At 30.6% G+C, this 26954-nt stretch overlaps 3 protein-coding genes and 1 long non-coding RNA gene across 7 annotated transcripts; 1 reads left to right on the forward strand and 3 right to left on the reverse strand.

Annotated features, from left to right (window-relative positions):
* Positions 1 to 769: 769 nt before the first annotated feature.
* Positions 770 to 18174, reverse strand: LOC141453661 (uncharacterized). 3 transcript variants are annotated; one of them, XM_074127143.1, is made up of 10 exons: positions 17880 to 18174; positions 12092 to 12166; positions 10685 to 10991; positions 9511 to 9721; positions 7575 to 7952; positions 6374 to 6528; positions 5591 to 5765; positions 5139 to 5317; positions 2991 to 3146; positions 770 to 1428 (listed from the first exon to the last, which is right to left on the reverse strand). In XM_074127143.1, exons 3-10 carry the CDS (start codon positions 10988 to 10990, stop codon positions 1138 to 1140), a joined length of 1851 nt encoding a protein of 616 aa, XP_073983244.1. In that variant the 5' UTR covers position 10991; positions 12092 to 12166; positions 17880 to 18174; the 3' UTR covers positions 770 to 1137. The 3 variants fall into 3 exon arrangements, with proteins under 3 accessions (XP_073983244.1, XP_073983243.1, XP_073983245.1); XM_074127142.1 differs by having other exon boundaries at positions 17840 to 18174; XM_074127144.1 differs by lacking the exon at positions 17880 to 18174 and adding an exon at positions 13819 to 14015.
* LOC141453667 (uncharacterized) lies at positions 15275 to 24268 on the forward strand. Of its 2 annotated transcripts, XR_012458116.1 has the most exons (4): positions 15275 to 15471; positions 15826 to 17469; positions 19296 to 19410; positions 23639 to 24268. It is a non-coding gene; the product is annotated as an uncharacterized lncRNA (long non-coding RNA). The 2 variants fall into 2 exon arrangements; XR_012458115.1 differs by lacking the exon at positions 23639 to 24268 and having other exon boundaries at positions 19296 to 19647.
* Positions 18497 to 22191, reverse strand: LOC141453664 (uncharacterized). Its single transcript, XM_074127146.1, has 7 exons — positions 22084 to 22191; positions 20670 to 20760; positions 20539 to 20594; positions 20432 to 20467; positions 20237 to 20351; positions 20073 to 20146; positions 18497 to 18714 (listed from the first exon to the last, which is right to left on the reverse strand). The coding sequence occupies exons 1-7, from the start codon at positions 22138 to 22140 to the stop codon at positions 18694 to 18696; spliced, it is 450 nt and encodes a 149-aa protein (XP_073983247.1). The 5' UTR covers positions 22141 to 22191; the 3' UTR covers positions 18497 to 18693.
* Positions 24036 to 26702, reverse strand: LOC141453666 (uncharacterized). Its single transcript, XM_074127147.1, has 7 exons — positions 26547 to 26702; positions 25563 to 25653; positions 25207 to 25262; positions 25034 to 25069; positions 24836 to 24950; positions 24670 to 24743; positions 24036 to 24273 (listed from the first exon to the last, which is right to left on the reverse strand). The coding sequence occupies exons 1-7, from the start codon at positions 26601 to 26603 to the stop codon at positions 24256 to 24258; spliced, it is 447 nt and encodes a 148-aa protein (XP_073983248.1). The 5' UTR covers positions 26604 to 26702; the 3' UTR covers positions 24036 to 24255.
* Between the last annotated feature and the right edge of the window lie 252 nt (positions 26703 to 26954).

The raw sequence follows: 26954 nt of genomic DNA on the forward strand, positions 1-26954 counted from the left end.
AGATCTAATATGTTTTTAAATAGCAATATTTTTCAAAGATTCCACTTTTAATTTTAGGCCAGTTTTTCTCTTCTTCCTACAACTCACTATGCGAAAAAGGATCGTCATTAAGTAAAGAACATCTTCCAAAAATTACATTATTTGTATGCGCGGCGCATTAATTAAAATTAAAATAATAATAATTAACATTAAAATTAAAGGTTCAAAATCTTTTTGTTGTTGATCTATTAATTTATTACAGATTTTTGCAACATAATAGATTCAGATTGTACTTTCCTGTAAATCTCTTTTCCCAAATTTCTCTTTTCTGTTAAATCTATTTTTCTATTCAAACATTTAGCTAAGAATTGAATCTATTTTTTAATATATATATAATATGTTGCCTTACATATGAATTAATCCAGTTTTTTACAGGGATTAATTTTATAAAAAACAGGATTTTGCAATTCAGTCATTGAGTGCCGCAATGAAAGCGCTTTACCAAACCCAGGTCTTTATAATGAGAGCAACTTTCAATGCTGTTTGAAATGAAAGAAGTTTTTTTTTATGAAATGAAATTTGATAAATGTAAAAATTTTAAGAATGCAGAAAAAGTCACGCAAATAATCTTACTTTCTCTTGTACTCCAAATGAAGGTGTTTATTAATATCAAAATAATAAAATAAAACACTAGTTAAATGTTTGAAGTAACCAATCTAAACCAGAAAAAACTTCATTAATTTATTATAAATAGACCAAAAAGCAGGGCAGAACGAAAAATTCTCTAAAACTAAATTACAGCTTTTTATTAAAACAAACATCTTATTATTTGTGCAAATATACAAAAATTTGTTTATTTGTTAAACAATTAAAAATAATGCAGTGGATATGCCATGAATACTAACTCCTTAAATAATAAGAAAACTTTAAAAAATTTAAAACAAAAATGAATTAACATTAAAATAAGTCTTAAAAATTGAATTCGCTCATTATTATTTTATTTTATTTTTTTAACATAAATAACATTTGTAAACTTAAACAACACAACATAAAATTGTAAAAAGGTAAGTTCAATCATACATTGGCATCCCTACCTTTCATAGTTATTTATGTATATAATGTTTCAATTTTTAAATGATAAATACCTTAAGAAAAATTCTATCCAGTCAAGCTCAAATACAAAGCTTTAAGATCTTTTTTAAGAATTTTACCCGCTGCACTTTTAGGGATACTGTCAACAAAAAAATATTTTGAAACATGTTTATGTTGGGCTAATTTCTTTTTTAAATGTTCATTTAAACTATTTACAATAATTGTTTCATCTTTTATTTGAGTCTGAACAAATGCGATTGGTGTTTCTCCAAGTTTTTCATCCGGTACTCCGATTACAGCAGCATCTTGAATATCGGGATGTTCGCGCAATACACCTTCTACTTCTGAAGGAGCGACCTGAAAATATTATTTGCTTTAAAGTTTCTTTAATTGTAATTTATTGTCTATGAGAGCTAAACATTGATCAAAATTCTGTCAGTTCGACAATTTCTTCTATATCATCATTAAAACTTTTTTTAAAAAAATTTGGTTTGTCAAATGATCATCAAAATCGAAAACTTAAGGCATTTCGTAATCTGTAGGTTACAAAAGCACTGATATCATACATTACACAAAATTTTGTGTATGAATGAAAATAAGAGCAAGGAAAATATAGTCAAATGTAGATAGAAATTATGTTAAATGGGTAACGTAATTATGTTGCAATGTGGGGCGGATGTTGGTCTAGTGGTCAAGAGCGTGGCTTTGTAAGATCCCTAGTTCAAATACCGCGTATGACTGCTTTTTATTTGTTAGAAAAAAATTGTTTATAGTAAAGTATAACGACACCACGACACCCAATTGGTAGTTGGACGTTAAGCCCCGCCTGAAATAATAAGCGATTACTTTACTTTTATTTATATTGTAATGTTCGACATCAATTTAACAAAAACAAATTACCTAGTACTTTAGGATTAAGTGAATACCCTTGTTTATAACAAATAAATTTATAAATCCGGCCCAGATAACCTCAGTTGGACAAATATTTTCTTAATTAGTTAAGCATGGAATTTAGTTTTAAAAACCACCAACAATGTGCGGAATTAAAATCAGACAATGACGTGTATACACGTCGAACGCTGGGCAAAACAATCAAAAGTTTACGACGTCGTAATAGTCACTGCAAGCACTTTTTCTGCAATCTCTGGGGGCTTGAGATTACAGAGCATTCTGTGCTCATTCCAAATCTTGCACCGCTTCACGTTAAGCATTGTCTAGTTAACTAGGGACGCAAGAGTTTTTACAAGGAAGAAAAGTGCTTTGTACTCTGTGCAAAATGAAATCATGCTCGTACTGAGGTCTGAACCTCTATCTAAGGCAAAAAGAGCTTCTATTTGTGTGCGTAATTCCCAATCTCTAATGCGGAGACCAAACATGTACCAACCACTTATCATTTGGCTGACTCCCACCACACACTCCGTATAAGATACTCAGCAGTTCTACGTATTGGTAAGATAAAGGAAACATCTCACCAAATATTCTTATTGTATTTTATTAAAATTTCAAGTTTTTATCGTTAATGGCAATTTTATAATTTTCACGAGTATACACGTCGAACGCACTTAACAGGTTAATTTGAATGGAACCTAACTATTTAACAAATAATGGTTAGAATGAATTAAATATTGTGAGATGAAAAATTGATTAAACTAATTAATCAAAGCAAAACCTTTAAATAATTACTTTTAACCTTTAAAAAATGTCTTTAAAATATGACTTTATTTTTATAGATTCTTATTTAACTCTTCCAATTTATAAATTTTCTCTTAAACGAAAAAAAACAATGATATTTTAATAATTTGTATTATAATGATTTCCACGAACTGTACAAAGCGGAAACCTTTAAGAAGAAATAGGAACAAACTATTGATTTTTAATCTTACATAAAATATGTACAATTGCACAAAGTTTTGAGTTACCTGAAAACCTTTGACTTTTATCAATTCCTTCAACCTATCTGTGATATAGAAGAATTTCTGTTCATCATAATATCCAATATCCCCGGTGTGAAACCAACCATCACTATCAATACATTCTTCAGTAGCTTTTGGATTATTTAAATAACCTTTCATAACCTAGAATAAACATTTATAAATTATTAACAATTCATAAAATTCATGTTAGTATTAATAAGACTGATAATTATATCTTATTAATATTTGTTAATTTTTATCTCTCAACAACTGAAGTGAAACTCTGAACTCTTTAAATGACGTTTTAGGAAACGTCATTAGGACTGTAAGAAACTTAATGTTGAAAACAGTTTTTTTTTTTCAGTTTTTGCAGTGCATCCATTCTGTTGTGCTCTAACTGTTGTTAATTAAAACTGCTTATTCTGCTTATTCTCCCCAGGTAATGAAACACTCAATCCGGTCCTTTACTATGAAAAGCGATGGAGCAAGCAATTAGCGATATTAACTTCTTTATGCTAATTCCGTACCCCTTCTAGAACCCACATTTTAAAGTAAATAGATAGAGTATTTTAAGTAGAAATCATTCCTCTTTTACTAAATAATTATCCAGGTTCTCCAAGCAAGCTCCAGGTCCAGCGGAAAATCAGCAATTAGGAAAAACCACACACCCTGTCTCCCGAAGCTCCTTAAATATTCTGAATGAAGTTGCTCCACCAAAATATCTCAGTGCTTTATGCCTCGCATATTTTCTGAAAAAAAGAGCTGAAAAAGCTAGTCCTCGACGAATCGTAAGGTGAAGTTAGGAACGTCAGCTCCAATTCTTCGCTGGCGCTTTTGTAAATAGACATGCAGCTTTTTTCAGGCCACTATTTCTGCTTTCCCTTCGCAAACCTTCGCTTCATTTCCTTGATATTTTCTAGAAAGGCTGATTTTGTGGTTCTTGTAGCAGAATCCAGAGTAATTAATGTATTTGAATGTAATTTCAATGCACCGTTAAGCGCCAATTTGAGTTGTAATAAATAACAACTTCAGATATTTTTTTTTAAAGAGAGAGAGAAATAAAAGTGCTTAAATTCAACATTGGAAAGAATTTACCACAAAATATTTTTCCAAAGTCCACGTCTTAATAATTCCTATTGCACCATTTAGACAGTTGTAGCAGCATGAACTAATGCTGTACAGATACTAGCCTATAAAAAGGCAGTATTACGAGTACTACCAGAAAGGTAACATGCTTTCGCCCAGATCTAAGCCCTGCTTTTTCCTTAAAAAACAAAACTTTTCCTGGACTAAGTCCTCTTTACTTGGGCAGGCAAATAGACAAAGGGTTCTAACTGCCATTACTAACTACTTTTAATTTAGTTAGGGGTAAGATGGCGCTACAATTTTTATAAATAGCAGACCAATTTTAACTGAGAAGTATCGATTCAAAAGTCTCGCTAGAAGAATCGATTTACAAGTGTAGATGAAATACAAGAAGTATCTCTCAGGAATGTTAACATTCGAAGAAGAAAACAAGATGTCACCAGTGCAAATAGTCAACTGTACTAAACCAACATAACAGTTAAAATCAGACCTAGTCAAGTTAACTGCTTCGGTCAATGCTGTAATATCGAGCAAAATATAAAGATTTGTTAGTAAATTGTGATATAGCTCTGAAATGTTTGAACCTTACTACTTGATGCCGAATACGTAGTTTGCACCAAATCGTCTGTGTACAGCAGCGTTTTCACTCCTAAAATACCTTCTCATATGAATAATACGTCGTTTATCAGAATATTAAATAAGCTAAGATTCAGAATACAAACCTTGTACCCATTGTCGTGGTTTGATAGATGTCTAAAGAGTATTTTAGCAGGAAGCAAATTAATAATACCTTTATTGTTACCTGATACCCAAATTTTTCATTTTCTTTATGAACTGATAGTTTTAGATAGTTCTTAATGGTTCTTTTAATAGTTTAAGATAGTTCTTGGTACAAGAACTACCTTATTTTTCCAATAAACAATATTTCATGGGGTTTTTATGGAATCCCTTTTACGAAATTATCCAGAACACTGAATTAAAAATCCTTAAATCTATTGTCAGAAATTAAAAGTAATTTTGCCCTGATAATTTCAAATTAAATTGCTACAGTTGTACAGTTTTTAATACCTGTGGCCCTTTTGCGCATATCTCTCCTTCTTCATTGGCTCCTACAGCTTGACCAGTTTGTAAATCAGTGATTTTTACTTTGGTATTTGGTGCTGGAAATCCAACTGTACTTAAATTAGATGGCCTCACATCGTTTGGAACACAACAAATACAAGGTGATGTTTCCGTTAAGCCATAACCTGAAATATTCAATATTCATTTAGGTATTTATTTGTACGTCCCTACAAATTTTTTCCAGACTGCAAATACAATATTACAAAAATAAAATTAAAAAAATGTTATCAAATTTATATTCAGATCCCATATATTTACTTATCCCCTTCTTATTGCAATATTGCTTGAGTCATCCGCAATTAATACGAGGAAAAAATAAAGTAGAAGCAAAAAAAAAAAAAACATCAATTTTTAAAAATGTAGGATGATAAATTAATGATTTTAAAATTGTTAAATACCTTGAACAAAATTTAATTTCTCAGATCCTTTAGCAATAACTTTTTTAATATCACTTTCAGAAGTTGGAGCAGCTCCGCTGACTATTGTTCGTACAGTACTAAGATGTTCTTTGGTGACGGATGGACTGTTTCCAAGATATAAAACTAATGGTGGCACCAAATATAGTACTGTTGCCTGCAAAAAAACAAAAAAAGTCAAAATTAATGCAGTAAAAATATTTTGCAATTTGGCAATGGTATTTAATAAACAAATAAGCCCTTTACAATATCCTCACTCCGAAACAACAGTATCTCTAGTGATTTAAATAGCACCAGGCTGGATTTTAATTTTTTGTTTTATTTTTTTTTTTTGTTTTAATCTGAAGCTGACCAATAATCTCGGGAGCTCTCAATACATTCAAGTACTTAATCCACATTTGGTAATTTTTTTTTTTTGTTACGAGCAAAAACTTTCTGAAAATAATTATTTTGATGTTGTAAAGTGTAACGAGTTAAAGGATATTTAGACTGAATACAGGACAAGATGCCTTATTAATTAGGACTTCACTGCGGTGAAGGATTAGCTGGAAACTGGATATATTAAAAGATTATCTTAACAATGACTGAATAAATTAACAGAAAGTAGTGACAAAGTAGAGAGAAGGAATCAATTCAACAGTTAAATCGGTGAATTTAAACTAATTTTGAACAAAATACTATGTGTAAGCGCATACATTTTGTAGTACAGATTATTCTCCAAGCTGTTGAATAATATTAATTTAAATAATTTCATAAAACTTGTACCTTATGATCCTTTAAAGCATTCAAGAAAGTTCTCTCTTCAAATTTCGGTAAGGTAATTACTTTTGCTCCATTGAATAAACTAGCAAATAACACAACTGTCAAAGCGTACACATGAAATATAGGCAGCAGCAATGGTACTACATCTTGATAGTTATCTGAAGAGTAAAAGTAAGTTTTCAAAATCAGAATAAAAAAAAAAATGCTGTTATATTACTCCAGATAGCATTTCAATCTTAGAAAACTAAGAAAACCTCTAAATAAACTATCCCTTTTATTTATAAAACATTAAAATTTACACATTCACTTTTAGCTGCCAATAAGAGAAGAATTGTACAACCGAGTGAAATTACAAACTAAGATTTAAGCAACACTTAGTTTTGCAGCTTAAAACTAAAATTAATGAAAATTTTAAAAATTCGTATTATTTTGTGACAACAACCTTAATTTTTGCAGTCTTCATTTTCGAATAGAATATTTAACATTAAGAAATGTCCGGAAAATCAATTTTGATATCGATTTGTGCTCACCAATCTACATAACACCAAGTTTTTCAAACAAAATGCATAAATCGGAATGCATACTCTCTTTTAATTTATTCGCGACTTTGTTAAACATCATCCGATTTTTTCATTCATCAAACATTCTTCAGAATGATTTTTTTTTTTTTATATATAAACTTGCTTTACACTAACATTATCAGTTTAATTTGAATAATTAATTTGATTTTAGAATTGTTTTGGATAACACTGTTAATTTACATGACTTAAGTTCTGCTGGGGACAGAAGGCATAGATGAGGAATGCATTAATGATAAAAATAGATCTTATTTTCTAAAAAAAAGAACTACTAGAGCTACCCTATCGTCTTAATTTTTATTAATTAACTACTCTTACCTTTATATTTTAATTTACATTTTTAAGTGTGTTCAAATAAAGAGAATAAAATGAATTGTGAAATTTGCCTTTGTTAATAATATGGTTTAAATAATAACCATTGAATCTAAAAGTATTTACAGCACTTTCCTAGCACTAGAAATAATGTTTGTTATGCCAATGATATAACTTAAATTGGAAGTTTATTGAATTGTTTAATGTTTACGCCGTAACGATCACAACATGTTTAGATGAACAGTATTTTTAGATTATAAAATAAAAATTTTACTATTGAACAAAAAAAAATAATTGTTTTTTAACATACTCACTGGTAGTCTCCCAGACAAAATGCAAATATTTCATATTTGCATTATTTGCTAAGATATTTCTATGAGTAAGACAAACTCCTTTAGGTTTTCCTGTAGTTCCACTAGAGTAAGGTATAAACATAGTATCATGAGGCGACACTGTCTTCATTTTTAATGAATTCAACATTTGATGATCAATTTCTTTTTTAACAAGATCCGAATAATGTATAACATTGTTGGCTGCCTGTTGAAAGTTATTTCCTTCCACGTCCGGTGTGACAATAATTTTAAAATTGGTTTGATCCAATTTAGACACAGCTTCCATCAATGTAGGTACTTTTTCGGGAAAAGTTACAGCTGCAACAGCTCCTACATCTTTCAATTGTTCTGCGATTTCATCTTAAAAAAAAAAAAAAGTTATCATTTTTCTGAAGCAGCTAACAAATAGAAAGAACAGGGTAGAAACAATGGCAGTAATCTAGAAGAAAGAACAGAAGGAGCAAAACGTTAAAAAAAAAAAAAATTGAAGAAGATTAGGTTGGCATACCCAGGATTATTCGAAGTGACATCTGAAGAGAAATTGGTCCAGTTCAAATGTGAAGGAAGGTCGATACAGTAGATGTTATCTGTTATTAAAAAATTAACGTGGAGAATTTTGAAATTGGATAGATCTTTAAAGAGAAGAAATGTGAGAATGTTAGCTCATGGATCCTCTCAATAACCTGGTATTCACTTTCAAAAAACGTCTAGTCCCAGACAAGCAATGTGTTTCTAATGAGAGAGATAGCAGCTCAATTTTGGTATAAAGGGACGGCTTTTGAAGCGAAAAAGTATTTCTTAAATAAGAATTTACAGATCACTCAAGGTAGAACAAAGTGGTGACGAAGAACTTATAGAAGAGAGGATAACATGCTCTGTTTTATTTGTAGTAGAAAAAAGAAGAATCAAATTTTGATTAAGTTATCCACAGATGATTTCCTGAATGCAGCGGGAAAGATCAAACCATGGGTGATCTGAATAACAGATTGACTAAAAATTCTCTATATAAAAATCTGGGAAATCAACAGGCTGGTATTCAAGAAACAAGAAGATAACCATCAATCGAAAGATTATAGATCTGGTATGACTGATTGAAACAAATAGCAACTCCAACAGATATAAATCAGAGATATAATCATTGGTTAGGCCAGAAGAAAACTTTTTTTAAGAACTCTTGCCCTTAAGTAGCATTAAGATTTAACCGATGAACCGGAATAGATAACAACTAGAGAGTTCCCTCAGCCAATTCCACCTTGTTCCAGGGAGAAAAACGGCGACGTGGGTCTTTCAATATGCAAAAGGAATTAAAATTAAAGAAAACCAACATACAAAGCAATTTTAAAGGATATGTCTATGCAGATTAAAGAATTGTGTGAATAGGAGTGGAGGCCTTAATTCCTATGAGTATCATGAGCAAAGAACTGTTGCCGTACTATCCAAACGGGAAGATTACAGGGCCAAGGCAGACGCTTCTAAAGAAGCTTGATGCCGAAGAATGTTCTAATTCAGCTGCCGTTGAGTGGGTTGGGCGTCGTAAATTTTCCTTCTAATTTTTTAATAAAAGGAAAACTTTTGATAATGATTATCAATACGTAGACAGTAAAACTGATCAGTTGGAGGATGGGATGCCCAGTCTTCTTTAAAACTCATAACATTGGCCTCCAGGCTACAAATGGTTGGTCACTCTTGAAGTAAACAAATACCATTGTACAAACTGATAGGAGGAGAAACGATTGCACTACTAAACAATTAAATAGCAAAATAAAGTGCAATAGAAGTCATTTTGAAGTTGCAATAAAATTCGCAGACGAAATAACTGAACGAATAAACATGGGATTCATTAATTTTGTTCATTTATCAATTAGGTAAATTAAAGATCATAGTTAAAAGTTATTACATATTAAAATATGCAACTTACCAGCAGTAAACGTTGGATTGATAGAAGTTACAATCATTCGAGCATCAAATGCACCGAGTAGCATTATCGGATGTTCTGGTATGTTTGGAAGTATCATGGCAATTACTTGACCAGCTGTTAGATCAAGGTCAGTGAGTAATGCAGTGGTTACCCTATTGCTTAGGTCCTGAAGTTCGCTGTAGTTAATTGTCCTTCCAGTTACACCACATACCTAAAAATCAATATGCATAATATTGTAGGATCTCATTAATAACAAATTCGGCGCCCTTTTAAGGGCAAGTGTTAGGAACAGCGTATTCATTTTCGTGACAAATGGCAATCAAGAGTATGTTTGCTCACAAAGAGGGTACATTCTAGAGATAAAACTGGAGGTTTGTTAGGTACATGAGGACTTCTGTGAATCTTTCGCCGCCATCAAGTTCTGAACATCTTTAAGATTGTACGGAGAAATAGTTCTACGCTTAAAAGTAATATCAAGCTAGTTTTTGGAGCATTAGCATACGGTCCCTAAAGTAGATGGTCTTCATGGAGATGATGGACCATGGAGAGACACTGATGCACAAATTGTCTCTTTGATACTGGTCAGAGCACTTTTACGCTAGTGCATCGGGGAAGGTTATCATTTCAATTTTCTGTTAGCAACAAAAATGTTTTGTCAATTAGCTTCTACGGCTGAGGATCTCTTCTTATACATTTAGTGAAGAAGTTATTAGAGGTTATACTTTAGGTTTATTTCAAAACTCATACATCAGGCTAAGAGACATTGCAACTACAACTTCACAACTTAAAATGGTTTAGTAAAACTGTAGTACTGACTATATTTTTAAATATAAGTTTAAATAATCGTCACTAACAATACTTCCCCTCTTATAAACCCAAACGAACAAAAATCTTAAAATAAAATGCAGCAATGTAAGAATCAAGCGAAATGTTTATTTTTTTTCATGAAATTCACACAATAAATGTTTATTCCATGCTAATATAAATAAACCTTACATTAAATTGAAAAGCAGTAAAGTAGGACAACAACAAATGGGAAAGTTACAAACCTCTACTAATAAATAATTGTATTTCACAAAAACCTAAGAACAATGCTAACAGAATGAAAAAGATAATTAATTTTAAATTAATTGTGTCATTAAAATTCTAAAGAATAATAATTTAATCAAATTACCAATGCGGTTTTATCAATCCATTGATCTATCCGAGCCCAAATACTGTCCACTATCGTTCCCTCCGTTATAGGATAATCCATTATTGGTGATTTTATTACATTTGGAGCCCATTTTGAAGCACTTCTACAATTTAAACTATCTCCAGCTTTATTAACAGTAAATAATCTGCATAAATTATTGCTACTGCTGATTGTCCTTCTGAATGTTAAAGCAGATTTTATTAAAAACTTTTCTGAACATTTTGGGTAGATTCCTGTAGTAGCCAGATATTCTACTATTACTTTACGAAATATCCTGGGTTTCATCCTAAAAAAAAAATTTAAAAAAAAAATGAAAAGTAGTTTTAAAAATGTGAGATATTATCCGTTCTTTGTAATAAAAATAGAAATACGTATTCTTAAAATTGCGTAGTGTAAAGAATACACCAGTGGAAGTAAAAAATGTGAGTAAAATGATATCAGCAGTTAAACCAATAAACATAAGTGAAAGTAAACTCATCTATTCTACTTGACTGACGCCCAGATGAATAATTGATAACACTAAGGATAAATATTTATACTATACAATTGTTGATAACATTAGAAATGTGCTAACGTCATTTTAATCGGTAACTGAAAATTTTTAGGTCAGATAATTTAATAGATAATAATAATAATAAAAAATTATAAGAATTAAAAATGGAAGAAACAAAATCACAAAAAAAAAAACAAATCTTGACATAGAAATCATTTTTTTGAACAAACTGCAGTCACTTTTTTTTAAAATATATTTTAACACTACGTTTTTTGTTGTGATTTTTGAGGAAACAGCTTTTAACGATTTTATTCCTAAACAGCCACTTTTTACATATATTTTCTAAATTGATTGTTAGATTGATAATTGAATTAACATGCATGCCACTTTTAACATAAAACGAGCTCTCCCGTTTTCTTTTTTTGTTATAGAGAAATTAACAAAATATTTAGTAAAAACTTCAAGTTAAATGAAAGTTTGTAATTAAGAGTTGTAAACGTTTTTGAAAAAAAAAAAGGATTTCGAGTAATTCTTTATTCTATTTTTTATAAATTTGTAATAATCCGTAAATTTCTTTATTACAAATTTACGGATTATAAACTTAAACCTCAATTTTCTTTATTTTTGTGTACATATGTAAAGTGTTATAAGTAAATAAAATATTATTATTATTAAATTTATAAATTAAGAGTTAAAGATCTTTTCAAGATTGTTTAAGTATGTATTTTTATCGACTCAAGCTCCATTTTTATAGAAAGGCAAAACAAATAAACAACAGTTTACAACACAATAATATAGTGAATGGTTTTTAACAGCACGTTTGACTAAATTACCTTAGAGTAAACAAATTCCATTTATCTCCCACCACAAATAAATTTATAATCAATATTTACCTTGAATGTTTGTTGATGTACAGTCATTCCATGCAGAAGTTTCAGGTTACAGTTTCCAAATTACAAGATTTAAATCTAAAAATGGAAAAAAAAATATGTATTAGTTTCCTTTCTAAAAGTATTATAATAAAATTATAAGATTCCAAAGAAAATTGATTTAAAGACAAATGCTGATTAGGCAGCGCAATGTTCAATGACATGCGAGATACTGTTCTCCCATTCGTCACTCAGCTCTCACATTGTTGACGTCTATAAATAGATTTATTTAATAACAATCTCTCCAGTAGGAGCCATTAGTTTATATTATGTAATAAATTTACCTCCGTATATTGATAAAAATAGAGTTAAATTCAATATCTTCAAAGCGTTTTCTAAATAATTACAATTTCAATAGGATAAATTACGTGACACATTCTATTAAGATAATTTTCACGTATAAGTGACTAATTTATTAATTACTTTTTTAATTGCTTTAAAGAATATACAGATTTTGTTTCCTTTCTCTCACAAAAGTTAGAAGAAAGAGTGTGTTCTTCCTCAGTTATTTTTACTCAGTTACTGAGTTAAAAGCAGTGAAGTATCTTATTTGGATCAATCTCTCAGAAATAACAAAATGATCCACACTCTGAAGTTAATTGCAAGTATTTTTTTTTTATGTTACACTATTTTAAATTTAGACAAATAAATCATAATTTTTGTTGTTTTCATATTCAAACGATCGATTACAGTTCGAAAGTATTATTTGATAATCTAACAAAATCTATTTTTGAGTAAAAGAGAAAAAGTCATTTATTCCCCAGATTATTGTACCCTAAATACGAATAAAATTAAAAAATTAGAAACGCAAATATAGAACCAACCTAATTAAAATATTAAACCAAATAAAATAATTAATATTAGTACCTACAGACAAATAAATAAATGTAATAATAAAACATTTATCTATAATTATTAAAATAAAGAACATCTTTTGTCCATTAGTATGATAAATATATAAATACATATTTTAATTAATATATTTTTGCCTGCTACTGTACTCCTTAGTTTGGAGGAAATAAGCGAAAAGAGATTATTTGAAAGAATTTCATGCCTAGGATTTTTTTAAGGGTCACTGATAAAGAGTTCCAGAGGGAAACTGCATGAATAAGGCTTCATGGAACAAAGTGGTTCCAAGAGGAGGAATAGATAGATATGTCTTAATCGAAATATGTTGTGTACTTTCTGTTTGATTTAAATTGAAACCAAGAAATGGAGTTAGAAGAAGGGTAGCTTGAGGGAATGGTTATTAGAGTTATACACTGCCTTCTAAAGGATGGTTTTAACAATAATAATCCAATAGTAACTGGTGGTAAAATGGTGCTCGAGCGGTACATCATAAATAATGCATTGCCAGCGCGTGAGCGTTGACACCACGAAGCGAAGTGTTAGCGGATAAACCGGAAGTGGCGAAGCAGCTTACAGTAATCGTAAATAGTTCACAATTAAATACATGAAAATATATAATATACATAGTAGCGCAGATATAGGAATGAGTAAAACCCTTGCAGCCGGAAGTGGAGTTCCTGAGCAGTGCTAAAGGTATAAGTGTCTCTAGGGAAAGCGGAAATAGTAAATGTTTATGCGCCTATAAGAAAAGCGGAAATAGTAACTGTATATGCGTGTCTGTGTGGTAAGCGTAGCGTTGAGGCAGAGGGAAATCTCAGGAAAGGCGTAAGGAGAGAACGAACCTTGCACCGGAAGCGGGTCCACGGAGTGGCCCGCGAAGCGTAGAATAATAGGGGTGATGTTCCTTAATGCAATCGAGTGATGATACGTGTATACCACCCAGGCTCGGAGGAAGCGAAGCGTAGCAGCGTAGAGAGGCGGTAAGAAGCACAGCAAATACAGCAGGCTCAAGAAGCGTATAGTACGCTGGTCAGTAGCGGACTCACTCAGTAGATAAGGAGGTGACCATGTGGTCTAAGAGAAGGTAGAGGGGGTAGTTTTGTAGCGTGAGAATAGCACAGAATAACATAGAAATAAGTTAAAATATGAATATACAAAGCTTCAGAGAATAAGAATAAGGTTTTAAATATACACGAAAAGCTTAAAGTGCAACAAGCGGATGCGTACGTCAATACGCGCGCGGGCGTTGGGCTGACCAGCGCGAAGTCATAGCCAGCCAAACTGGCCGAACGTCTACGATCACGACCGAACATGCATGATACAATAATAATAAAAAAAGAAAAATGGGACGGAAATAACTTTAGTGAAAAGATATTGGAAATGCATTCCCATTTATTTTTAATTGGCCAAGCATTCTGAATACTTTAAAGAGGATACTTTAGACATGATCAGACCACTATGAGGTCATCAACTGTTATATATTTAAAAAAATAAACTTTCAGAGTTATTTATTAAAACGATGGGAATATTAATAACACTATTTATAATTTACAAATCTAGAATAATGAATATGGACTAACTTGCATTCAGAATAAAGTTATATTGACCGAATGATAAGTCGATTAACAATGATAATCCTTTTCTGCATTTAAATTAGGATTGAGTTAAAAAAAAAACCGCTTGATCTAACTTAGCAAGAACAAAAGATAGGTGAAATGTAATGGGAACAATATTTTGATACTTTCGGAAAGTCTAGAACAAAAAGGAAGAATAAAAGGAGCGATAAAGAGGAACCTTGGGGAACAACAGAAGCATCAGAAATGAAGAAGAAAATTTAACAATAAAAACAGCTTGATTGCGATTAGAAAGGTAGGATTGCACCCATTGAAGTACACAGATTGAAATATACTTATTTTTTTGAATAAGCAAGTCATGGCTGACATAATCAAACGCTTTAGAAAAATCAAATTGCATTTTCGAGATCAGTTTTCTGTAATCTGATCTAAAATTGAACTGAAATTAACCAAATCCTTATAAAAAGAAGTCTGAGAAAGAACACTTTCTTCGAACGGTTTCATTAAACTTCAGTATAGAAAGAAGTACAGAGTCGAAATGAGCATTGGGAATGATGTACCAAATCAGTTTGCCGAAGTAAAAAAACAAGAGAATTTAAAATATAAAAATAAATGAATAAATAAAAATAAACTTTGTACAGAGAGAGAGAGTAATACTTGACAAAGACAGAGAACACAGTAATCTGAAACAGATGATAGGTTGAGTCACCACTACCACCAACGACAGGTTGGTCACACAAGCCATAACCTCAAAGTGCGGTTTTACGCAATGACCGTCAGTTTCGACGGTTTTGCCAAAAATGTTTTCAAGTTTGTCTATAAACTTTGATCACTTTAGGTTGAAGCCATTTTCCCAGAACAATGAATAAAGATAATTGGCGATGTTCCCGAAAGCTAAAATTTATAGCTAAACATAATTTGGTAAGTATTTGAGAATCATTTCTCTTATACCTTTGTAAATAGTATTAAGATATCTGAGGTTTAAAAGAAAAAAAAGTGGCTAATTCAGCGGTGGTTTAAAAAGTAATCTATGGAGTCAGTTCAACATAAAGAAACGCCATATCATCCAGATATTAATTTCTCTTATCTTGTTTTGCATTTTGTTTGCCTCAGAATGACTTGTGACCTTTTTTATTATTAATATTCTGTACAATCACACAAACATTTCTTCACGACAATGACCTCAAAACAATACTTTTTAAATTATCCTGAAAACTTTTATTTAAATTGTGGAAAAATTTACCATTTTTCAATTAAATGAATCTTTATTTTCAGATAAACAATCTTTATTTTAAATAAAAACCTTACTTTTTTTACGCTATGGTGACGGACTAGACGTTGTTTACTTCCCGAACGACGTCCACTTCCAAAATGTCGGTCTTGGAAGCTTTCGAGATCACAGGATTTTCATGAATTGAATCATGGCGAAATGGTTTCGGTGTAAATGAGGGGCGATTTTGGATGATGAATGTACTAATTTCAAATAAATCGACATTTCTTAATGTTTCGAAGAATTAGCTTCGTGTAACTTTTGGTGACTGTTGGCATAACGGAGATTCAATGCTTTAATTTCTTATGAGATTCTAGATTAATAACAGTAATTGATTACATTATTTCATAAAATATCAAAAAAAAAACTTAAATTTGTTCACCAATATGATCTTTGCAACAAAAACGTCGTATATAATTATTATTTTCCCCAAAAAATGAAATAGCTTACAACTTGTATGTAAATTAACTTCCTGTGGATAATGCAATTCCATTCTCACATCGTTCACGAGTGCAAAATATGCTGTATGATTAGTAGTAGAGGTTGAAACGAAACACTACTTCCTTTAATATCAAGATAAGATATATAGTGTTATAGATTTATTATTTAAAATTTATTTATAAATATTAGACACAAAAAACAAACAATAATCAAAATAAAATAGTCGCTTTTAAAGACGCCAACCATGGCCATAGATCGTCGGTGGAAAGTGTTACAGATTTATTAATAGTGATGAAATATTTTTTCATAAATTATATTTTTTCTAAAGTAATCAATACTAATTTGTCTAGGGCTGTACGAATCAGCAACTGCTCTGACAATATTCAAATACAAATACATTGGTGCAAAATCATGTTTTTTTCTCCCAAAAAGACCTTCTAAAAGTATTATACTCGTATTATATAAAAGTAAACATTTTCCGTGGGACTCAAGAAAAGTCAGCACATTCCTTAAATTTTCTTTTACGAGTGATAGAAAAAAGTATAACAACTTTGAAACCTCATTGAAATTGCATATAGTTTTAAAACAAAAAAAATAATTCAGCAATGTAAATATAGGCGACAGAGTTGTCTAATTTACATTATTTTCCTCTGTTATTACAAGTACATAACATAGAATAGTTTAAATATTTACTAGTACATTATATTTAAGTTGCACCTTCTGTAGTCAATTACCGACGGTAAGTATAACCATTCGCGAAATGACACTTTAGAGACAAACTTAAAGTTTATTCTCCCCAATAGCAATTAAAATGCATTTGCTCAGAAATATGTTTGAAAAGCAGTATTACTTCTACAAATTATCATAATAGTAGTATACAAAAATCGGTTGTAGGATTTTTATAAATTACATATAAAGTCACACAGACTCACAACACTATAACTTTCAAAACTGAGATTTTTCAAATTACCTGAAATAAACAAGAATTCAGTTTCAAAACGTAACAGTTACAATGCTTCCATTCTCATGCGCATGAATGTGAGGCCAAAATAAGTGGGGCCGTGCTACTACGAATCATTCGTCATCTATCAATCTATCTATTTACCTATCTAATTGCTATTGGGGAGAATAAACTTCAAGTTTGTCCCTAAAGTGTCATTTCGCGAATGGTTATACCGTCGGTTATTATTGGCTCCAGAAGGTGCGACGTAAGTATAATGTACTAGTAAATATTTAACGAATTATTCGTTACCTATCTATTCCCAGCCTATAAGTTAAGTTTGAATCTAAAATTACTTTGCATTTGTTACCATTTCTGCATTAATTACACCATAAGGTGTATAATTTCTACAATGATTAATTAAATAACAAATATGACGTCGGTTTTTTTATTATAATTCCTTATCAAACTTGAACTCCGTAATGTCAAACAAAATGCGATGTTATTATCATGTAACTCCGCAAACAGATTATTTCAACCTATACCATAACAAGTGTATAAATAAAATATTGTATTTAATCACTGCTAAAATAATAGCTCATTTTTTTCTGAAACAATAAAAGAAATAGCATAGTTACCCTAAAAAATTATTGCCTCTTCCCGTGTAATCAAACTTACCTCTACTAAGTCTATATTAAGGTAGTGATCGTACACACTGACTGTGTGTTGTGTTGAGTCTGACTGATCGAGGCAACACGCGGAGCGCTAGTCGTTCAAAATAGCCTTGTGGAAGTTCCCCGGACATCCAACAGAAAGTGTTGTGATCTAGTTTCATCAGCCTCAGCTAAAGTGTTGTCGTTTGAAGGGACCCCATCATAGGGTGATTGGACACACAGGCTTGAGTGCACTGGTCAGAGCAAAGATGCAATGTCAGAGAGATTGTTTGGAACTCAACGGGGGCTACTCCAACAAAACACACTAACTTTTTTACTTTTCTTTGCTAATATTATGATGGATTTTTCAATCTGAAATTTATTTAAAGATTCTTTTTGACGCTAATAGCTCAATACGTTCAATGAGCGAATAAAAAGAAAATAAGCATCCCAAATTTTAAGTAATACTTGATTTAAAAAAAGTTCAAAGCAGTAAAATACCATCCTTTATTCCTTAGCAGTATTTTTAGTCTCTCTCCTCTATTATTATGTTCATTTCCTCTATTATTCTGGTAAGCTGAATGACTTACGCAAAAATAATTTTTTAAATAATAAAATACAAGTTTTTAGAAATAAAATTCATTTTACAAATTTAATACAGATTTATTATTTGAATAATGTTGATAATATGATGAGAAATAACTTATACAGTTCATATGCATCTACATAATTAGTTAGTAAATAATGTTGCTATTGTTATGCAGCTTTTTCATTAAAATTATAATTGTTATTTTTATCAGCCCTCTTCAATTTTTATTTTAAACTTCTGATTCTTATCTCTACTCCAATGTCAGACCTAACTGAAAAATTAAAAAATAAATTGAGGCGTTTTAAAATATAAATCACAGCAATATAATATAGCAACGATAATTGTCTTTAACAGCTAATATTTCTCTTTAATGCGATGTGTACTATCTTAGTGTCAATTATTTTGAATTTAGTAGCCAAGGTAATAATTAGACAGATTAAGGCGCCGAGAGGTTAGAGGCGAGACCTGCAAAGCTAAAATGCATTGTGGTACTGGGTTTGATTCCCGGTCTTAAGCCTTGGATTTTATTTAATGGTTAATAAAAGAAATTTACAGTAAAATATGTTTGCTAGTCGTCTCCGCCTGCGACACCTAAATGGTAGTTGGACGTTAAGCCCCGCCTGAAAAAATAGGCGATTACTTTACTAATAATTAGACAGATTAGAAGAGAAATACTGAGTTAAATTAAATGTGGTATAAGAAAAGTTGAACGCTTCTAAAAGCGCTCTTTGTTTAGAATTAAATTCCCAATGTTATAAAAAAACAGAGTACTGGACAAGCAGGTCCTTATACTCCTAGACATATATCACCCGAAGATAGTATTGGCTGTAAATCCAAATGCTGTTTTTCAAGGATTGTGAATGATGATCCTCCCGAAACAACATACCAGAAGAAGGCGAGTTGAAAATTGGGCCAGGAGTGGACGCGATGGTAATACATGAGTGACCAGCATATTGTGAGGTATCAGGTAATGAAATAATCAATCAACCTTTCCTAGAGTACCAAGCGCTAAGGCCAATATCTGAGAAGGTTTTGCCAGCCAGGTTGAGCTAAAATGGTCGCTTAATATGAATGGAAACAATATACAACACTTTTATCATTGCCAAGAGACGAGTTTAAGTAATTTTAGTATCCTGGATAGGCCATGATTATATTAAGTGATATTTTTTTCAGGCTTGGATTAATGAATAATAAAATCTATCTTTTATGCAATATAATGTTTAATGCTACTCACTTATATAATTTAAGAAAGTAAGTTAGTCTTGAAAAGCTATCCTATTTTGAAGTAGCCAGATATTGGCCTACACGCCAATATTATTATTATTATCTTAATAATAACATCCGTATGATTTAAAAAAAACCTACAACTTTCCAAGTTCAGTTAACATATATGCGTACATATGTAGGTTATATACATAGGTTACATATAGGTTACAAAAGTAATGTTAATTTCAGTCCTTTTTACTTTTCTTCCCAAATAAAATGTGATTTCCAAATGTACTTGGACAGATTAGTTTTAGTCATTAAGTCATAGGCTCCAGTTGTTAGTCAGTGGATTTAACTCCGCGTATGGTTGTATGTGGTAATAAAAATAAATACACTAATTTACAAATTTAGTAATTAAAGTACCTTTCTTGCTTGTGCCGTATAACATGAATGCATCGCGAATCCAAGTTCACAAGAATCTTCAGCTTCTTCGGGAACTATTCGTAAAAACAATTAAAAAAAAGAAAAATGGAATTCTTATTGTGTAACTTACATATGTAATTTTCTTATTCATATAGAAATATTACCAATAGTTTTACAAGTTTCCACAATTTTCAAAGCTTTTTCTTTATCTTCTTTAGTTTCATATTCAATTTTATGTACTTCTTCCATAATGTCCCACAGAGGTTTGTTATCTTTACCCTTTAAATCAGACAAAGAGAAAAATAAATAAATTTCTTTCTAAAAATTTTAAGTAACCATTTCTCTAAGTTGATTCATACATAACCCATTTCTTCAGTAAAGCAGCCGAGTACACACTGTCGAACAATAATAAAAATAATTATTAATTGTTTACAATTGCAACAAGAGCCTGTAACAAATTATCTACCTTGAATTCTTTTGTAGTATTATTACTTTCTTCGTTTAAATATCCAGAAAGCGTAGCTGAAATTAGATTTATTGTTTAAATTTTTGTTGCAAGAAAATAATAATTGCTGTTAATATTTTTAATTTACATACTTATATTTACACCAAACTTTTTTAAACATTCTGACATTTTTTTTGCCTCAAGCTCTGCTAGTTTAGTTTTAGTCATTCCTTTCAAATCTAGCTGGAAATTAACATAAAATTAAATTAGTTTTAACGTCTTTGATTGGTGAAAATTCAGAGTTATACAAACCATTGCAGCACACAGATGGGTCAAGCACATCGGAGCGGACTAGGTTTTTTTTGGCCAAGAATCAGGTACTCAGAAGTTTCCTAATCTCTTACATGCGGAAATTCGCACAATCTTAGGATGTGATCGGTTTAATTTAATAGGGGCATTGGGATCAGAAGATTATTTTGTTCTGCGATAGCTAGGTTCCTATCCAAACGCTTAACTTCTGTTTTAAGTAGCCTTAAGAAACAATATCCTGGGCAGTGATAATGCAGTTACCTAAAGATGCCAGGGCATATCGGGAGAAAGGAGAATGAGATCATGGCGCTAAAAACCGTTTCAAGAAGCCAAGAGTTTTCTGTGAGTTGAAGGACGGTTTTCTCAGAAAGGAGCTGGAAGAGGAAGGAAGAGTTTTTCAGAGGTACGCTCTGGACCAGCATCCTAGTCTTACGGTAGGTGAAGATCCTCTGGGCTACTATAACTTGGCCCCGGCTTAAGTAAAAAATAAATTCCACAAATTGACAAGTTTGTCCTGGGGCAATGTCAACTCTTCAGACTCTTAAAAAAGAACGTGATGGCACATGCAGATTCTGTAGAGAGATGGAAGAAACACCAGTATAACTCCTAACTGACGATGTCATTATTCGAGGAAGATTATCGGAGGAGAATATTATGTGCCAGATTTCAGATTTTCGGCCATCATCAGTAGTAACATTCATATTTGAGTGTGTGAAGAATTTGACTTCTACCAAGTTTGTTTCCCTTGCACAGTAATAAAAAAAATTCTATAACGGGCAAAATTTACGAAATATAATTTAGCGAAAATGGTTGACATTTTTTAGAGATTGTAACAAAAATTTAAAATTACAATTTTAACCAAAAACCTTTCACCTAATTGCGTGGTGTTGCCTAATAAGAGAATCATGAAAACTTGTACTTTAATTTGTAAAGTTTTAAGTTTTATAAGTTAAAAGATTAAATTGAACCGTAGGAAATGAAGAGCTATTATATTTTATAGATAGGTACTGGCTAAATAAATAAATGAGGAATTCTGGCTCTAGGTGTACATAAAGGTACAAGTACAGTTAACAATAAGCGCTAAAGCTTACATGAAAATAATCTCTCCAATTCAAATTTTTTTACAAGTAACTTTGGATATTAAATTTGACCTAACAAAAGTCTTTATTGATCTAAGAATCGTTCTTTTTAAGCGTACTAAAATAAAGTAGAATTCTTACATTTATTGAAAGCTTTAGGTGTGAAATAGTAACTTACAGCTGCATAGGTACAAAGAACAGTACAGGTGACAAGCAAGACAGCGTAGAGAAACATGCTGGTTCGCCTGCTAGTTATCCGGGGCTCTGTTAAAAATGCCAGGTAGTACTGAAATTAAAGAAAAGTTCTTTGAGAGTAGGTGTAATTTATTTCAAGGATTCTAGTCATTTAAAAACCAATTAAATCTTCTATAAGGTAGCTTGACTGGTATAATTATAATTGTGGAAAAGTTAAAATAAAAAAAGATGATGCTTTGACGTAAAACTGCACAAGCAGTCTTTGGTCATCCTTGAAAACTCAATTAGATTGCACTTTAAAGTTAAGGTAAAAAAATAATAATAATCTGGAGCGAACACTAGACTTTCTTTACCACGGTTTTCAAGGTTCTAACTCACTGACCACTATTAATATCAACGGAACAGTTGACTAAATTAAATTCTTACCAATAATGTAGTTTGTAAAACCTTTACATTACACTCATTACAGTGAAATACAACCATAAAAAAGAGCCTAACTGTACGAAGTTTACAGACAACTCTAGGAACCATTCACGATAAATTGAACAATCCATTTAATAAAGAAGTACTGGCAGTTTAAGAATTTTCTTCAAATTCGATTTTTAATGAATTTAAGATTCATTTAATATTTGGATTCTTTAAAATATTTTCAGTCAAATTTGATCAAAATGAATCAACCTAAAACTTAATGAATTATGTTTTTCAGATGAATATAGTCAAAAAACTTTTTCAAAAAGTTCAAGTCAATAAAAATTAGTTAACTTAATCTTTAAAATAAACGTTGACTTTTAATTTCGACTCCTGCTTATAGTGCAACAAAAAATATAAAATTTCACATTCTTATTAAAGCACTTTCATTCAATTTAGTTAATTTTCCTTTATTTTTAAGCTTATAGTTCTCCATATAATAAGTAAATAACTTGAAGGAATATTATTTGGAAATGAATGCTTTAAGTAGAAAACTGTTATATATTGTATTTGTAGTCTTCAATTATCAGATCACTGTTTAAATTTGGACAGATAAAGTAATTTGAACCGACAGTATTTTAAATAATTTATATTTGTCAAAGATTACATACATTATTTTCATTAAAACAGAGTGAAAGTAAAAGTTAAAACGAGTATACCAATATTTTTATTTATTTTACATTTTCTAATAAATGATATAGGCTGGTTATTCTGTTCTGATCAATTCTGGCAGAAAATGTTTTATAGAATCAGAATAAATACCATCCGTGAAACTTCTTTGAACTTTCTGGCAACAATCAGGATGCAATCGTAATTTTTAAAGATAATTGGCTAGATGTTCATTTTCTCAAGATTAATACAAAAATATGGTAGTGAAACGAAGAATTTTATCCAAGATGTTTTATGTAGCTTGTTGGTTTATATAAAATATTTCTTTATAAAATCATAGTCAAAATTATCTGGTTGATATTTTGTAATATGTTTAAAAATTACTACATAATTTTTGCAATTTATTATAGAATTCTTTTTTACTGATTTATTATAATAATTATTTTTTTTAATGATTTAAGGAGCGTCAACATATAAGGTTATTGGCGCCCGGAGCTTTTTCCAGTGCACTACCAGCCTCCGGACAGTGTTCTCCCGTTACAGACAACTCTGTCCATCACCGGACAGTGAGCTGTAAGAAGCTCATAGGAAGAGAAAATCTAAGTGTCAGCTGCTGGATTCGAACCCGGGACCTCCGCGTGGGAGTCCAGTAGGCTAACCTCATAGCTAATCCCTTCCCTCTATTATTATTAGTGGACTTTAAGCGACTGCATCTTTTGCACATCATTATTTATGTCTTCTGTAACCTCTATTAATTAATATTCATTTGTATAATCAAGTTAAATTTTACTCTTTTTTAAGGAAAGTATATAGAGGAGAAAAAATAAAAGGTACTTACCGATGAAAATGATTACTATGTACGATTAAATATTATATTTCATAACAGTGCACCATTTGATGAATACTAAATGCAAATCTTACTTAGTAAATCAATTTAAAATAGTAATGCTTCTATATTTCTTTCAAGTTATACATAAAAAAAACAAAAAAAAAACATCCGTATTTAAAATATTTTGTGTACTAATCATGAAATAATTTAAAATAATTAACAGCTAATAATGTGAAGTATTTTTTTGTTTCAAGGATGCAAATCAATCTGAAAACAAAACAAAAAAAATTCTTTAGAAGGAACAATTAGAAGTAATTCGTTTAAAAGATCAGTCTAATTGTAACTATATTTTAGTTAAATTCGATATTACCTGTATTGTCCTCAGCATATTTCACAACTTAGGAATCATTTGTTGTAAATTTCGTTTGTTTTGGGGAAAATTTTCATTAATTAGAATTTAAATTATACGTATAATCGAAATTTGGTTAGATGGGTCAATTCCTAGTTATTAACACTTATAATGGCCATTCTAATATGGGGCAAGTTCTCCTAGATTCACCGCTTTAAACTCAAGGAACTGGAGCCGTTCTTGGTCCAAAGAGCTTCTATATAAATAGAATTAATTCTCTCTTGTAACGTTCTAAAACTTAACAATTAGAATACCTTTATTGCTTCTTTCATGTAACAAGAATATAGAGCGAACCCAGCTTCGCATGAGTCTTCACCAACTTCAGGTACTATGTTTAACAGAGAAATTAGATTAATTCAAATTTTTAATCTCCCATTTGCAAAAAATAATAAAAAATAAAGCTGACAAATTCGTAAGTACCAATAGTTTTACAAATTCTCAGTACTTGGGCAGCTTTTTCTTTATTCTCTTCACTTTTGTACTCAATATCATGCACTTCCTCTATGGCACTCCATCGTGTCCTTCGATCTATGACCTGTTGAATTTCGGAAAGAATAATACAATTACTGTGTTTTTACCTATTTCAAAATATTTCCATAAACATAAATTGATACTTACATAACCGACTTCTCCGACGTAGCAGCCAATTGCGCACTAATATATGTATAATAAATAATAATTAGTAATATATAATAATTAATATATAATGTAATATATATATAAATAAATAATAATTAGTAACCAATTGAATAATATATAAACAGAGAGATTTATAACAAATTATGGATTACCTTGAATTCCTTTGATACATCAAGAGGTTGGTTCTTTAAATAATCTGTATGCACACCTGAAACCAGATTACAATTTTATTTTTGATTACGAGTTATAAATTACTGAAATTGAAAGGCGCATTAACATTTGAGGTTATTGGTGCTTTTTCTACAGCATCCTCCAAACAGTGTTCTCTCTTTACATGCAAAACCGGCAGTAAGCTGCAATGAGTTGCTAGGAAGAGAAAATCTAAAGGCCAACAGCTGGATTCGAACCCATGATCTCCGCTTTGGAATCCACAACACGCTAACTACTCAGCTAATACCTTCCCCAAGACATGTACAATTATTAAAAGAAAACCTATTTTTTTACAAACTTTTCTCAATTCCATGTTTAGATAAACATTCGGCCATTGTTTTCTTCTCGAGATCAAGCAATTCACTTTTAGTTAATCCTTTTAATTCCGCCTAGAAAAAAAATCCTTGGTTACACAAAAATATTAATTGCATTTTAATAATATATATTAAATTTATATACTAAATATATCAAATAGTAATATATTTTTAGATGGCACTTCAAAATAACTTTGTTCACACAACATTTTAATGAATAATCTAAAAATAGTGTCTTTTAATATAATTTACAACTCACTTAAGAGCAACAGCCGAAGAGCGTAAAAACTTTTTTTACTCTCCAATAAAATAGCTTTTACTCTCTTTAATCTCTAGTAAATAGATGAAGAAGATAAATTCGATGAAGGAAATTGTTGATAAAGGAGTGAGACTCTCTCCTGGGAAGTACAGTCTAGTAAGATAAATAATTCTTTTCAATCATACTATAAGGGAGGATTAAATGTGTCGCCAAAATACTAGGTCAGAAGATAGGCAATTCTTCAACCAGGAATTCCTCCTTACTGGATAAACTTATCATTTTCTTGATTAGGTAACTTATAAATACCGTTATATGATACAACTTTAATTTGAATAATATTTCTAGGAACATTTAGACCAACATTTTGAAGACAGAATTTAATTAGTGGTAAGCTTTCCTCTGAAGTGTCATTTATGCTAAATATAAAGTCTTCACAAATTTTATTATGATTGTAAAAATAATCTGAAATTTGTAGTCTGAAAAATGTTAGATTAGAACCTTGAGATTTTTGCGGGAGAAAATATGTTTATTGTTCTTCGTTTTCTTTTCTTTAGCTATTTTTACAAAAAATTATTCTAAACGAAACCAAATATCACGAGCTTGACAGATTTGTAAAAGCGCAACAAAAAAAAAATATATTCAAGAAGTAACAATGCTTATTGAAATATTGTAGATTATTTTAGATATAAATACTGAAAGAGTAACTCACCACTGCATCTGTAAAGTAAATAGCATGGGCCACAATTAGAGCTGCGTAGAATAACATATTTTATTGGGTATAACGGTCGTTTGATCTCCAACTTGCAACTTCTAAACTAATACTGAAATCATAGAAAGAATTATTAAACAAAAAAATTGAATTTTTCACATAGATTTCATTTCTTAATTCATAATTTTTGCTTCTTCCAAAAACAAATAAATAGTATATCATTATTCTGATTGTGGAAAAAAAAAAGTTTGAAAATAAGGAATCAAACAAAAGCAAGTTTATTGGCGTTTCTTTATCCTTGAAATTTCTATTGTATTCTTGATTAAATTAATACAATAAAATTATTACTTTCTGTCAAGCTACACGCACGAAAGCATTAACTGTGGGACCAACAAACACACGACCAAA

Source organism: Rhodnius prolixus, unplaced genomic scaffold, assembly GCF_049639745.1.
Source record: "Rhodnius prolixus isolate KJV_2025 unplaced genomic scaffold, Rpr scaffold_3, whole genome shotgun sequence".
In the NCBI taxonomy this organism is placed as follows: Eukaryota; Metazoa; Arthropoda; class Insecta; order Hemiptera; family Reduviidae; genus Rhodnius; species Rhodnius prolixus.